Source organism: Fusarium solani, assembly GCF_023522795.1.
Source record: "Fusarium solani strain SB1 chromosome Unknown bctg00000003_1, whole genome shotgun sequence".
Classification (NCBI taxonomy): domain Eukaryota; kingdom Fungi; phylum Ascomycota; class Sordariomycetes; order Hypocreales; family Nectriaceae; genus Fusarium; species Fusarium solani.
In genome coordinates, this window is record NW_027072154.1 from 2,114,751 (window position 1) to 2,128,947 (window position 14,197).

At 54.3% G+C, this 14,197-nt stretch overlaps 5 protein-coding genes across 5 annotated transcripts; 2 read left to right on the top strand and 3 right to left on the bottom strand.

The window, feature by feature from the left end:
• Nucleotides 1–598: 598 nt before the first annotated feature.
• Nucleotides 599–1,222, top strand: MRS44_006222 (uncharacterized protein; the record flags this gene model as incomplete). The annotated part of the gene is made up of 3 exons (XM_046273366.2): nucleotides 599–793; nucleotides 848–996; nucleotides 1,048–1,222. The coding sequence occupies 3 exons, from the start codon at nucleotides 599–601 to the stop codon at nucleotides 1,220–1,222; spliced, it is 519 nt and encodes a 172-aa protein (XP_046140192.2).
• A 1,017-nt stretch (nucleotides 1,223–2,239) lies between these two features.
• On the top strand, nucleotides 2,240–3,253 carry MRS44_006223 (uncharacterized protein; the record flags this gene model as incomplete). The annotated part of the gene is made up of 1 exon (XM_046268428.2): nucleotides 2,240–3,253. The coding sequence occupies one exon, from the start codon at nucleotides 2,240–2,242 to the stop codon at nucleotides 3,251–3,253; it is 1,014 nt and encodes a 337-aa protein (XP_046140191.2).
• Nucleotides 3,254–3,497: 244 nt separating this feature from the next.
• Nucleotides 3,498–5,302, bottom strand: MRS44_006224 (uncharacterized protein; the record flags this gene model as incomplete). Its single annotated transcript, XM_046279282.2, has 3 exons — nucleotides 3,498–4,486; nucleotides 4,539–4,886; nucleotides 4,936–5,302. The coding sequence occupies 3 exons, from the start codon at nucleotides 5,300–5,302 to the stop codon at nucleotides 3,498–3,500; spliced, it is 1,704 nt and encodes a 567-aa protein (XP_046140190.2).
• Nucleotides 5,303–5,879: 577 nt separating this feature from the next.
• Nucleotides 5,880–9,452, bottom strand: MRS44_006225 (uncharacterized protein; the record flags this gene model as incomplete). Its single annotated transcript, XM_046274664.2, has 1 exon — nucleotides 5,880–9,452. One exon carries the CDS (start codon nucleotides 9,450–9,452, stop codon nucleotides 5,880–5,882), a length of 3,573 nt encoding a protein of 1,190 aa, XP_046140189.2.
• Nucleotides 9,453–10,214: 762 nt separating this feature from the next.
• Nucleotides 10,215–13,900, bottom strand: MRS44_006226 (uncharacterized protein; the record flags this gene model as incomplete). Its single annotated transcript, XM_046268433.2, has 3 exons — nucleotides 10,215–10,902; nucleotides 10,952–12,104; nucleotides 12,163–13,900. 3 exons carry the CDS (start codon nucleotides 13,898–13,900, stop codon nucleotides 10,215–10,217), a joined length of 3,579 nt encoding a protein of 1,192 aa, XP_046140188.2.
• Nucleotides 13,901–14,197: the final 297 nt, after the last annotated feature.

The following is a 14,197-nucleotide window of genomic DNA, read 5'->3' on the forward strand; positions in this document are numbered from 1 at the left end:
GCTGCGGCCGGCCGATCAGTCAACAGCCGATCAGCCAGTTTGCGACCAGTCAAACCTTGAGCTTTTCGGTCGCTGAGCTGACAAGTCCAGCCCCAGCCAGAGCTTTCTTGAGGTCCAGTTTTGAAGCCCCTTCCTACCAATGATGCAAGCCATATGCGAGTCGACGACATTCCTTGGATCTCCGCCCGACGAGCCGAATCACGGGATGACCGCAGTTCCGAGGCTGGCTGGAGGGGGAGCGGGTGATTCTCACCCAACACGGGATTGCCAGCATCACCATGACGGCTTCCCGTCGGTCAGAGTTGAAGCGACCCTTGGACTAGGTGAGGCGAGTGGGTTCGGGGTGCAGTAGCATCGCATTAGGCCATGGGCAATCACGAGGCTTTCCGCGTCATCCTGTGCATCGCTCCCCAAGCCCCATGGAAGGGAGAGCTAAGACAAACAAACTTCTGGTATAAGTAGGCTCGACCCGAGGCGTATTGACTGCCGTTGAATCTCGGCAATCTCGCAAGAAAGAAATAACCCGAAGATTACAACTTGATCTTTTACAAACTACTCTTGTTTGTATTCTTTCGCTTCATCCATCACAACCTTCATCATGAAATCAACATTCACCTTGGCGGCTCTGTCGCTCTTTGCCTCGCAATGCCTCGCGGCCTCAGTCGACATGTGGTCTGCTCCCCTCAGCGCCCGGAGCGCAGCCAAATACGAGCCCATTGATCCCGAGGTGATCAAGTCTCGACTGGGCACCACGCCCGAGGAGAATGATCCAGAGCACAGGCACCCTGGAATGGTAGGATTCACCCAACAAACACTGTGTTGACTCGCATCGCTAATGGCGGCTCAGGTCTACTTTTGCCGTGAGGAAAACTGGGGACCTCCCTGCTTCGTCTACTACCCCGAGCTCGAGTATACATGCTCCGAGCTGGGACCAGAGCTCGCAGGCCATGTTGGATCCGTCTTTGTCGAGCCGGGTACCATCTGTCGAATGGCAACGTACGTGACCCTCTATTCGTATGTCGCTGTTGATAACTAACAAGGTTGCAGACTCAGCGCCCAGGACCGATGTTACCCGATCGAGTTCTTTGCCTGGCCAGAGACTCAGTTCGGCTGGCCCGACCTCTTCCAAAGGGAGAGCCCCGATGGCGAAGGCAAGCTTGGTTATGAGACGACGCACTTTACATGCGCCGAGTGCACAAATTGTGTGCGCAACCCACAGTAGACGACCAAGGATTTGTCAGAGAAGAAGAGGAGGTAATTCATGAGAGATGACCAGGCATGGGATACACAACAGGAGGAACTAATACACCCTACATTTTACTTAATGCATTCATAGGTAATTAATCGTCATACGTTGTCATGTTTTAATCCAAGCTCATCATGATCCCCCGCTTGATGTTGTGGATATGGCCCACTCCATACCCCACCATCCCGCATTCTCCGTATATCACCAAATAGCCGCCCCGGTGTCCAACGAATTGGATGGCTTCCGTAGCTCAGTTGGTTAGAGCGTCGTACTAATACTTCATACCGAGTAAATGGTAATGCGAAGGTCTCAGGTTCAAGCCCTGGCGGGAGCATCTCCCAATGCCCTCCAATTCATCTTTTTTGCCGGTTTCTGAGGCTGTTGTTGTGTCGTGATGATTCTTTTTGGTGTTGAGGACTGCGATGACGATTTGGAACGACAAGGCAGGAGAGGAAGAGACCTGCCTTCCTTTCTGGGTAGTTGAATTTTCTCTTTCCACCTTGCCCTCAGGCAGTTGCTCTCCGTCTGTCTTTGGCAGGTGCCCCTTCCTCTCCTGTCAACTCTTGTTTCTTATCTTCTGTGTCTCATCTACTGAACGTCTTCCTTTTCTTTCCCTTCTGCAAACCGCCATTTCATCTTACACTGCGTCTTCCAACCCACTCACCGGCATCATCACACTGAATTCTCACAGACGGCATCATCAACTTCGTCATGTTTCAAACCTTTACACTCCCCATCCGCTCCCACCCTTGCCCTCGCCCGACGGGGGTCAGGAATGACTCCTGTGGCAGTCAGACCTACTCCAAAGCCAAGCTCAACCACAGCGTAGCACGGAAGCGACCCTCCATCTTCCAGAGACCACCGGACAACTCAGAAAACACCAGGCCGACAGCATCCTAGCAGGATGATACGCCAAAGCCCTCGTTGCCATCAGTGTCTGTCGGTTCAAAGACAAGAGTCAAGTCAGACGGTTGTCTCCAACGTCATGCCATGATGCCTCTGCACCCTCGCGGGCGCCTTCAGGAGGACATACAATCCTGGGAGATACCAGCCGACAAGCCTCCTGTGTTGCCACCAGCAGAGTTGCTCGCCGACCAGGCCAGTCTTCTCCGACTTGTAAACGATAATCTCAAGCTCGCAAGGTCCGATTCATCGTCTTTTGATCGCAAGTTCGAACACGTACGAAGCACATCTTCGTCGTACACAGAACAGCCCCTGAATCCTTCCCGCATGCAGTCGCCAGTCTCGGATCTCGGAAACACCAAGGCCTGCCTAGGAGATCTCTCGCAGTACAGTCGTGCAAACGATCGTCTTTCCAACCTTCGTTCATCCAGTTCTTCAGGTGGCCCAACGGCTACCACTGCCTATCAAGCTGCTGCAGACGCTGCAGCGGCTATGTTAGAATGGCACCGTCCCGTCACCTCGTATCATAAATACGAGTTAATGTCGAGCACAGAAGACTTGGTCCCAGATGACACGACAGAAAGAAACAGCGGTGAATGCCAAAACAGCCAAAACTCTTCAAGCCAAACCATCCTCGCTCGAGACACATCTCCGCTCAAACGTGTAACCGCCAACACTCAACTTGACGGCGCTGTCGAAAAGCTTTACCAAGGCAGCCCAAAATCCTCAGTGCAACCTTCTCAGGCAAAGCCCAGAGTTATCAAGCGCAGCGCTTCCGGAATCTCCCTTCGAAGCCTGACGAGAAGCGTCAAGCGAACACGTCGTCAAGTCAAGAAACTTGCTTCAAGCGCCTACCGCAGCGGCTCCCGCAAGTTCGGTCGAACTTACAACAATATCAAGCGCCGACACGTGAAGCAGAGGAAGCAGTACTCTGCATGGAAGGCACTGCGTCGCAGACTCAAGCCAGGAGATGCCATCAAGGGCAAGCCCGAAAAGGGGTTTGCCTCGTTTTCAGTGGAGCGAAGTCGACATGGACACGAGGAGTGGTGGAAAGTTGGTGTGAACAAGTATCAAGCTCCTTCATGGATGCGATTTGGGGAATGATTGAAGGAACAAGGGGAACATGGCCTTTTCGGCACATGATGAAGGGAGGTTTCAGAGTGGATTATTCATGTATTAAAGGTATCAACAAGATACACATATCGACGTAGCATAGTTAATATAGGTCCTTTGTTTCTGTACCATTACCATTACGGTTGTTATCTGCAGCGTGCGGTTAAATAGCGCTGGCTCGTATATATCATCTCAACCATGTGAGAACAGAAGCCCTGATATTGGCAATATCATCTCACAACATGTACCTGAACGCAATTGCAGTTGTTTTTCGTCGCCCAGGGCCAACCAGACCTTCTTCCTCGATCTCGTCCCTGTTGCCCCGTCTTTCCTCTTCGGCCTTGTCGAATTTGCGGTTCTGATATCTCAAGTAGAAACGAAGAACAAAGGCCAACATCGCGACTGTCAACATGGCAACCGCGCAGGTGCTCATGCCAGGGGCGTAGAAAGGAGCATCTCGGTCTGGATAAAGACGGGTACCCACGAGCGGACCACACTGACCAATGAGCTGGAGAAGAGCAAATCCACCACCCTGACGACTCTCGCTGGACTGGTTGTTAATACTCCAAGCGATGATGAGGGTGACGACGTTGAAGAAGCCAATGGCGGCAGGATAGACGGCCATGTAGCGGAGAAAGGCGGGTAGGTTTAGGGGCTTGGCCAGCGCGAGGACGGCATAACCGCTCGCGGAGGCGAGAGCATGGAAGATGAGGGGCACGGTGCGGGCGCGTAGGCGGTCCGACATGTGCGCGGTGAAGAGGACAATGACAAAGGCAGCCAGGTAAGGGGGTGCGCTGAGGGCCTGTGAGGTGAGGGTATCGTGGCCCATCTCTGTGAGGATCTTGGGGAGAAAGACTGGAAGGGAAGAGTAGGCCATGTTGGTGAGAAAGAACATGGCGCTGGTGATCCAGGCGACTGGGTCACTGAACACGGCGAGCACATCGCGGGCCCGGAGGCCGGACGTCGGCTTGGAGGTTGCCTCTGTCGCCGCCGCGGGCTTCTCGTTGCGGAGACGGAGATGCGCCACCTTCTTCTCACGCTTGGTTAGGTACGGCGCCGTCTGGGGAGAGTCGGGGATGATGTTCCAGGCGGCGACGGCGGCGAGCACTGAAGGGAAACCCTCGACGATGAAGAGGAGACGCCAGGGGGCGATGGGGCCGAGCTGGGCGAACTTGACGATGACCCAGGCGAGGGTCGATGCAAAGCTCGTTGCTAGAGGAGCAGCTACATATCTTGTAAGTCTCTCTCATCTGTTTTTTACAAGGCAACAACATACCAGATATAAAGATGGCGGTCCGGAAAGCCAGTTCATCCCGCCTAAAGAAGAAACTAAGATAGAAAGGAATGCCAGTGAAGCCCGCCTCGCCGATGCCCAGCATCACCCTCATGGCGATGAGCACCGGGTACGACGTGGCGACGGCCTGCAGGGACGCCGTGAGTCCCCAGGTCAGCACCACCATGGACACAAAGATGTGGGCGGGGATGAGCTTCCACAAGAGCGACATCCACTCAAAGGCAATGTACGAGATGTAGAATGCCGTCAGCGCCCACTCGTACCAGTCATCGCGCGGGGGGTCGGACTGGAGGTCCTCGTCCATGCCTGCTATGCGAGCGTTGCCGATATCTATAGGGATTGTAAGTATGTAGCATACATAAGGAGGAGAGATGCATACTCGACCGGTCGAGGAAGCTCAGCATGAATAGCAGCGCAACAAAGAGGACCAGCCGGCGGTCAAACTTGCGCCGCACCGCGCGATCCTCGTCGGGAGTGTATAGCTGGAAACTCGCGACGGAGCCGGGGCTCAAGGCCCGCCGGCTACCGCCCACGAGGGGATCATCGGCATCCGCGTCGGCGTCGGCATCCCATATCGCGCTGGCGCCGCCGCCTACACGGCGTCTATCGTCCCTCTCGCGCAGCTCATACGTCTCGCTCCCGCCAACGGCAGACCGAAGGTCCTCATCGTCGCTATCGTCGAGGGTGAACTCGGCGCTCGTCTGGGCAAAGGACTCGGCGGCCCGGCCGGGTTCGGGGTGGGTCATGTCGAAATGGACGGAGGTTCGGGGTGTGTCAAAGGGGGATGTAGGTCGTCGGACGGCCGAGGTGGAAAGCTTCGAGGAGGCAGCGAAAGATCAGATCAGGCGAGGACTGAGGGTGCGCGCCGTCCAATTCGGTTCATGGAGGATGCATCCTCGCCTGGCGTGAAGGGGGTTGAATGGGGGATTGGGATCTGCTGCGTTGTGGTTGGAGGAAGCTTGTTCTTTGAACAACGTCGCGACATGTCTTGGTTACACGTGACGCGGGACCCCTTATTAGAGGTCCATCGCCAACTGAACCGTTACTAAATTAAAAATCGATGGGCAGATGACAGATAGGTTTTATTTAGGATAATCATCCTTGGGTGTTTTTATGAATTGATGTTGCCAACTTGCTCAAGATCATGATTGTTTTCCTCAAAAGAAGATGTGATGTGCAATTATCCGCTTGTTTCCCAAGCATTGACCCCTTTCCCACAATCGCTACCCACGCCTTTTCAGTTACAGTTCATATTAGAACAACCCCAGACTAGCTCAACAAGATATTACTGTGATAACTTTCCCTCACCTGCTCGCTTCTTGCTCAATGACTTCCGTTTTGATTGTGTCCTTTCCGAAACAATCTTTTCAGTCCATCAGCTACTGAATGTCTTCGGCGCGCCTGACGACGCTGTTGCTCGCCCTCAGGCTTGTGAACCTCCGTATGTTGTGTAGAAACGTTCACTTGCCGAGTCCCAATCTGCGTTGGTGGTGGTGGTGGTGGTGGTGGCACTGGTGGCGCTCTGCCCTCTCCATTCCCAAGTGGCGTGTGTTGAGGGCCCCTATCCCAGCCATGGTTGGACGCAGGAGACGGTCTGGGCTCCCAAACAGTCTCCTCATTCTCTAGCTCATCCACGAAACTCGACGTCTCGGCCTGGAACGCCATTCGTGCTGGCGGCGGCGCTCTGATAGTCGCCCCCGCCCCAGACGGCTCTCCTCGCTCTGACCTTGACATTGCTCCTATCTCCTCCTCCTGAACAGATCGTGCTTTTGGTGGTGTAGGCGGAGGAACCCGGATGACCTCTACTGGCTCAGGCGGTGGCGGCACATCAGGTATGGGTGTCTCTTGTGGTCTACGGACTGGCGATGCTGGTGATGGTGATTGCAGCAACGGCTCAGTAGAATGGTCCACTGTGTGCGGATCTGGTGTCTCCTTTTGAACTAATGTTGGTGTTGTGAGGCGTGACGAAGGTCCAGACACGGTGTCTCTTTCCTGCGCCCCGTGTATCTCGGCCATTTGAAATGGGTCTGGTATTGGTGTCGACGGCGAAAGCGGCAAGGCTCCAGGCATTCGTGATATATCAGGAGTCGGCAGATCTTGTATTGAGGGGTTCATCAACATCGGTGATGGGGTTCGAGACGGAACTGCCTCCCCAGGCCTGGGCAATGCTGAGCCTAGCAACCCCTGCCCAGCAGCTGGGTTCGGCGAGGTTGATAATGGTGTTTGTGGTTGAGCTTGTAGAGCACTGTGAAAGGATGACCCTAGGAGACCATATGAGAGATCTGGAGATGGCGGAGATGGCGTTCGAGAATGTTGATTTTGAAAATAATCTAGGGGCTGTCTCGATGCTTGGGGAGGATAGGGCGACGTTGGCGAAGGTGTTTGAGAAGGTTGAATGTCTGCAGGATTTAATCCTCGCGCTACCCCTTGCTGTGGGGGGTTCGGTGAAGTTGGCGAGGGCGTCTCAGAATACCTGGTGTTTTGGGGTCTCTCTGGTGATCTTGGCCCTGGCGGAAGAGGGCTCGGCGAAGTCGGCGAAGGCGTTTGAGAAGCTCGAAGATAATGAGGATCAATGTGTGACTTTGTTGGCACTGGCTGCAGAGGTTCTGGTGAAGACGGCGAGGGTGTCTGAGAAGGTCGAAGATCCTGAGGGTTGATCAATGACCTGGTAATTTCTGGCTGTGGAGGGCCCCGTGAAGTTGGTGAGGGGGTTTGTGATGGTTGAAGGTTATGGGGATTTATTAATGATCCTGTTGGGAGATTCCGCGAGGTCGGTGATGGTGTTCGTAATGGCTGAGGTTCTTGGGGTTTGACTAATGACCTTGTTATGCCCGGTGGCAGAGGGCTAGGCGAGGTTGGTGAGGGTGTTTGAGAAGACCGGACGTCTTGGGGGTCGATAAGTGGCCTTGATATCACTGGCTTTAAAGGGCTAGGGGAAGTTGGGGAGGGGGTTTCAGATGACCGAAGGTCTTGGGGATTAATAAGTGACCTTGTTTGTGAAGCCCCTAATGATGTTGGCGAAGTTGGTGAGGGCGTTTGAGACTGGAGATGTTGGGGGTTGATCAGTTGCCTTGTCTGTGAGGGACCCAGTGAAGTTGGTGACGGGGGCGAAGGTGTCCGTGATGGCTGGAGATCTTGAGCGTTTATCAACGACCTTGTTGGCGGGTTCGGCGAAGTCGGCGATGGGGTTTGAGATGGATGAAGAGCTTTAGGGTTGATTAATGGCCATGTCACACTTGACTGCGGCGAGTCGAGCGAGGTTGGTGACGTTGGCGAGGGCGTTCGAGATGACTGAAGATGTTTGAGGTTGATCAATGAGCTTTTCAGCCCTGGCTGTAAAGGTTTCGGCGAAAGTGGTGCAGGTATCACAGAAGATTGGATCTCTGGAGGATCGCGCAATGACCTCGTAGCATTTGACATTGGGGGATTCGGTGAAGTTGGTGAGGGTGTTAGAGACAACCGAGTATCTTGGGCAGTATTCAACGGTCTGATCACCCCTGGCCGTGGAGGGTTTGGTGATGTAGGTGAAGGCGTCTGAGAAGATTGAAAGTCTCGAGGATCGTGTAACGATTCTGACCCCCCTTTCTGCGGTGCGATTGGCAAAGACCTTCCAGAAGATGAACCATCATCAGAGTGTTGTAATCTCGATCCCAATAACTGTTGCCATGGCGAGCTTTGTGTCATCGGGGATGGCGTTTGATGAGGCTGGGTCTTCTCAGGTTCATGTACCTCAACCGGACCTCGACCTGTCTTTTCTTGTCTCACAGTAGCCGGAGACATTAGCGAAGGTGACCGAGATGGCATAGTCTCTGCGTATAGATGTGAGCCTGAGTCTGGCAGCTCAGTATGCTGAGGGCTCGGTGTAGTCGACCACGCTGATAGAGATGGGTTGAGCTCCTCGGCTCTGATGGGCACGACAATGTCTGGTGCCTCCTCCCGCAAAGGAGTCCGCGCGGGTGACTGCGCCATCACGAACTCTTCAGGTTCCAGCAGCAAGCGGTCTCCATCGTGGTAGAGTCCCGACGCCGTCGATGTCGAATACCGTGATGAGACGCTATCAAAGGTTCGAAGGAGTGGTATTTCGAGATCTGGCGTTAGTCTCGGCGGCGCGGCTGCATCTTCTTGTGACCACTGTGACGATGATGTTGTTGAAGTTGATAGCCTCTGTGGAAGGGGCTCGCTGGGTTGGATAGGTTGGCGGATGTCTGGCCACTCCTGTTCGGGAGGTCTCGGTGTCGAGCGCCCTTCTTGTTCCTCTGGAATATCATCCAGCACTGTAAGAGTATCCTCTCCTTCGACACCATACTCAGATGTTGAATCTTCTTCGCTTTCTTCATCATCACTCGCTCCCGGAAAGTCCCTGACCTCATCCCCACAAACAACGACATACCATCTCACTGGCTCCCCCTTCTGCAACTCATCTCTCAACTTCACAATCCACCCATCTTCACCTGCCATCTTCTCGTAGTACTTGGCCATTTCGCCCGCTACGTCCACGCTCAAGTCGACCCGTACCACATAATCCGCAACATAAGCGTACGGCCTGCATGGCGTCATGGTCTCCTCGGGATCAAACTCCTCCAGCAATTTGACGGCAGACCATGAGTGCATGAGGACGCCATCATGCTCAGGTGGCACACGCGATGGTGGGAGTGAGAGGTCATCATCAAGGTGCTCAATATCCTTCTTGGCCTTGATGCTGACGCTGGCCTCCTGCTGTGGCGGTGCAACCTCAGGGAGAAAGTCGTATGAGGTGTAGAACTGAGAGACGATGGATGAAGAAGTCGCAGGTCCAATAATCCAATTTGAGGCGGCATCCTCGAGATCGTTGAGGATGACGTAAATGCGGATGGCCCGGCGATGCCATCGAAATCCGTGGCATAGATACGTGGGCATTGCGATAGAGGTCGCGATCGACGCTCTGAGAGCCCCAGGCTATCACGACACGGCCAATTGCCTCGCTTGGTTTCTCGTCGCAGGTCCTGTCTCACCTGAATGAAAACCACGTTGATCGAATCTCACAGAGCAACCTCTGCAGAATCCAGAGCAGCCGCATTGACAGTCGAAATTGACGCGTCGTGTGCTGATGATAAGACCAAAGAGACTGAGTTGCATCGCATTCTTTCCCTCCAGAGTAATACCAATGGGCTGCTCCTGCCATGTGTAGGTCGGCGGAACGGGAGGAACAAGCCACAGGCAGCCTCACGAGCGAATGCCCGTCTTCGGAAGGCGCGCCCCATCGTGCCAGGCACGTCAGGTCCCATCTCGTCCGCATGCGAACAAACAAGGGTCTCAGTTGTTGACGCATCTGTTCAAGACCAAGAGACAATTTAATTCAAGTTCTCGCCTATCGCCGATGAACGTGTTGCTATTATTGGTAACTTTTTCGAGTTTTGGTATCTTGTTTTGCTTGAGGGAGGGTTTTCCGTCAAAATGAGTATACATACAATCCATCCATCCATGTAAATGTGAATAGTACCGCCCATGAACCAAGCCATCCGTTGAGTCCCCTGATATATCCACCTCTAAAATTATCGTGTACTGCATGCCATGCCATATGCATCTTGTTGAAAATTCTCGCAAATTCTGCTTGCTTTTTCGTCTCTCATCCAACGCTCATCTCCGTCAATACGCCTCCTCAATCGTGAACAGCGGTCCCTAGTTGTTAAAGCCCGTCATGTTCAGACTAACACCACCCGCGTCTTGCAGGCCTTCCATCGTAACTCCTCCAAAGTCTTGAGGATCAAACTCAAAGTTCATATCTTGCAAGATGTTGTCCAGGTCCGCGTCCGAGATGTTCACGCCCATGTTGCTGGGCATTTCGGGGGCTGCCGCCTCAGCTTCTTGCGCAGGCAGCGCGTGGGGAACCTTCTTGGCCACCATGGCCTTGAACTTCCCCATTAGGTCTCCGTCCTCAGCGGGCGTCGTGTTTGCGCCAAGGATCTGTCGTCCTCGCGCCTTGATCATGTCATCAGAGGGCATACGTCCCGTGCAGGCCACATGGTCCTCCACGTAGTCGACCAGTCCACGCTCCAGCTCTCGGGAGCAGAAAACCATAGCCGGACGCGCCGCCTGTGACGTCAGGTTCTCGAGATAGCTGTTGGCAACGGCCGCGGGGAGGGACTTGGCACCCTGCCCCATTGGGACCTGGGCGTTGGCCGGGAACAGCTCGAGTGAGGCCTTAGGACAGGCATATGGTGGCGCAAATCCAAAACCACCTTGCTCGAGAGCCCAGCCGTCGCTCACAGGGAGACCAGGTCCATCCGTCTTAAGGATCCCAGCGTCACGCTTAAACCTCTGCAGCCACTCGGCATTGTCTGCAGCAGTCTGGTTCCACGGATCATCGCTAGAGCTTTGTTAGTTTATCATTTCGGAACCTCATTTGGCAAACTCACTCATCATATAGAATCCAGCGCGCCTGATGCTGGAGCTCGGCGTCGGTCGGCACATGCTGGTTTGGGTTGTTCGATGACATGGTGGCTCCCACCCATCTTCCTAGCTCCTTTGCCAACCGTCGGTAGCAGTTGGCGTCATTGAGGAAGTATGGTCCAGGCTGAGAAGTCCCCAAGTTGCACACGTTAAAGGGGCTATCGCAGCCTTGGAGAACTGGGCAGTCTGGCGATGTCGTCGTGGCGTTGGTCACTGTAGTGCCGCCCAAGGTCGACGTTGTACTGGGTTGGAGTGAGAAAGCCGGTGAGCTCTCTGTTGTCGGAGGGTGTCGGGCTTTGAAGCTCTCGAGCCACGACATGTTATCGGCAGCCGTCTGGTTCCAGCCGTCGTCGAATTCGTATATAATGATACGAGCCTGTCGTTGGAGATCCTCGTCGGTGGGTTCTGAACCCATCGACCGCTGTAGTTTGAGATAGTCTCCTAGCTCTCTTTCCAGCCGAGTATAACTGTGGATTGTCGAGTCGATAGACAAGGGATCGGACGACCGGCAAATATGATCCTTGACATCCTCGCTTCTTGGCAAGTGTGCACGTCGGCGGAAAGCGGCCAGCCAGTGAGTGGACGACACGGCTAGGCGCAGCAGCCAGTTGGCGATGGCGTCTGAGGGATGTGTCGATACTTCCTCGACACGGCCGACAATGTGACAAGCCTCCTCCTGGAGCTCATCGTCCATGGCAGTCAGGCCTAGTAGCCTCTTTGTCTTGACAAACTCTTGAAGCTGCACCTCCATAGGGCACTCCTCGAACAAGTTGTCCTTGCCGTTAATTTTGAGCGTAGCCAGTCTGTTTTCAGCCGCTCCTCGCAGAGGACCGAATCTGGCCTTTTGCTGAAGCGAATCGGAGCTCATGATAAGGTCACGAAGCCAGGAAGGGCGCGTGGCAATACCTTGGAGAGACAACAATTCGCTGGCGTAAATAATACGGCACCCTTCCACCATCATCTCTTCATCGTTTGGCAGTCGTCCGTGCTGGTCCTCGTAGTTCCGCATGAAGAAGGCCATCTCCAGTTTGATCAGTTCGTAGGCGTTTCGAGGTGACTCTGGAGGGGACTGGTTCGCTACGTATGGCAACGGGGAGGTGCGTTCATAATGAATCAGATCTATTTCAAAAGTTAGACGTTGGCAGCTTGTCTACAGGATACTGCAGAGGTCTCATACATGGTGGCATAGAGTTCTCGACCATCTCGAGCACAGGGTTATCGAAACCCCAGTCACCCTTCCAGTCAGCCATGGAATAACCAGTCTTGAAATGCTCCGCCAGATGATCGACACGGATTGTCCAAGTATCCATAATGATACCGCAGAAACCACACCGGGACCGAATTTCAGGCGTTGCAACCTTCCACGACTTCATCGACCAGTCCTGAAATTTGATGTTGTGAACCAGACGCAGGTGCTGGTTGAGATGGTCCTTTCGGTAGAAAGTCCTCTCCTCTGGGCTACGCTCTTGGCAGGCCGAGTGATTGTGGCTTTCGATGTGCGCGTCGTCGGGGTTGGCCTCGCCACAGAAGACGCAAGAGAGTATACCGGTGTCAGGGTTGACAGCTCGGGGCCCATGAGGGGAGCAGACCCATCGCTCAAGAGACAGATGCAGCGATTTTTCATGGCGTTGCCAGTCGTGCTTAGTTCTGAATGTTTCCGTACAGAATGTACACTGGAAGGTCTTGAGAGGTGCAGACAGGCTCGTCTTGCTCGGCTCTTTGCCCGGCTTTGTCGAGGCCCTTCTGCGACGGCGGCGGCGGCCTCGAGAGTTGAAAGGGGCTGAACCAAAGGAGCCCCATGAGTTGCGCGACCCATGAGAATAGGCCGATCCGAGCGATCCATTGCTCGAATGAGAAGTTCCCAAACTGCTGGCAGAGGACTGGTTGCAGAGGGATCTGCTCGATCCATCGTCGGTGTAGTGGAAGCTGAAAGGACTGTTGAGGCCTGATGACATGCCAGAGGATGATGCAGTGACGGCTCTGGCAATGGCAGTGACAGACGCCGGTTCGTTTTCTGGGGGCGAGTGCTCCCATCGCTGTAGGGGGTTCATGGCTTCGAGAGCAGGGGTTCCTCGGCGTTGAGGAATGTCAATTGGGCCTGACCAGGAGCTGGTGTAGTGTGGTGAGGTCGAGCGAGGAGCCTGGACCTTGCCACGTCGGCGAGCATTGGCAAGCCAGTTAGTGATCTGTGTCTTGTTCAAGCCAGTCTGGCGCTGGAGCATCTCTTTCTCCTCGTCACTGGGATAGGGATGGCGGTTGTGAGTCGAGAGCCAGTTCTTGAGGATACGAACAGACTCTCGAGAGAATCGAGCTCCAATTTTGGGAGGAGGCGCCGCTTTGTTGAATGTGTCGGTCAAGTTTGTCAGATCTGTGACTGAGGCATTGCGAGAGGACTGGCAAGAGTCATCTTGAGCATCCTCTAGGACCGTGTTGGGCGGGTTGGGTTCAGATGACATCCAAGGGTTGATGCCAAAGGGGGCCGTGGTCGTAGGGTTCAGAGGCTCGGCCGTGACACCAAAGCTGCAGTCCACCCTCAGAGCTACACAGGTCGTGCAGTAACCCTTATACTGACCCTCTTGGATCTTCTTGCAAGAGAAACCGCCGACGGCGCAGTTGGCACACGGCGAGTCGGGCATGATCCACTGGAACTGATGGGCGAGGTTGTCAGCAGTGGTGGTAAAGTCCATCACTTGCTCAGTCGTGAGGTCCGGCAAGGGAAAGTTGTTGTCGGAGAAGTGCTGAAGGGCGCAGAAGCTAAAGTCATCCTCATTGACATTGGCCAAGACGAGATCAATGTTGTCGCCATCGGGACCGGTTGTCAGACCCGCAAGGGCGTCCTCCTGGAAGGGCTGACCAACAGCGTCGTCGGCCCTGTCCCAGTTGACAAACTGATCCATCTCGTCAATGGTAGCCATGCTGGGCACGGTTCAGGGACCGATGTGGAGAGATAGAAGTCAAGTGAAAGGCGCGCGTATGTCTCTCATGGATGGGATGGTTGTGTAATGTGAAAGGCGTGAAGATGACAACCGTCAGCCAAGTCAAGTCAGATTGATAGGCCGGCCCTGTCCCACTCTGACTTGAGTCGTCGATGAGTCTGGACGAGAATAAAGAGGAGAGAATGGAGCCCGAGAATCGAGGATCGACTCTCAGTTTTGTTCAAAGTGAAGGATCCAACAAGCCACAAGTAACGGTCTGTTCGATGCGTCGTCGTT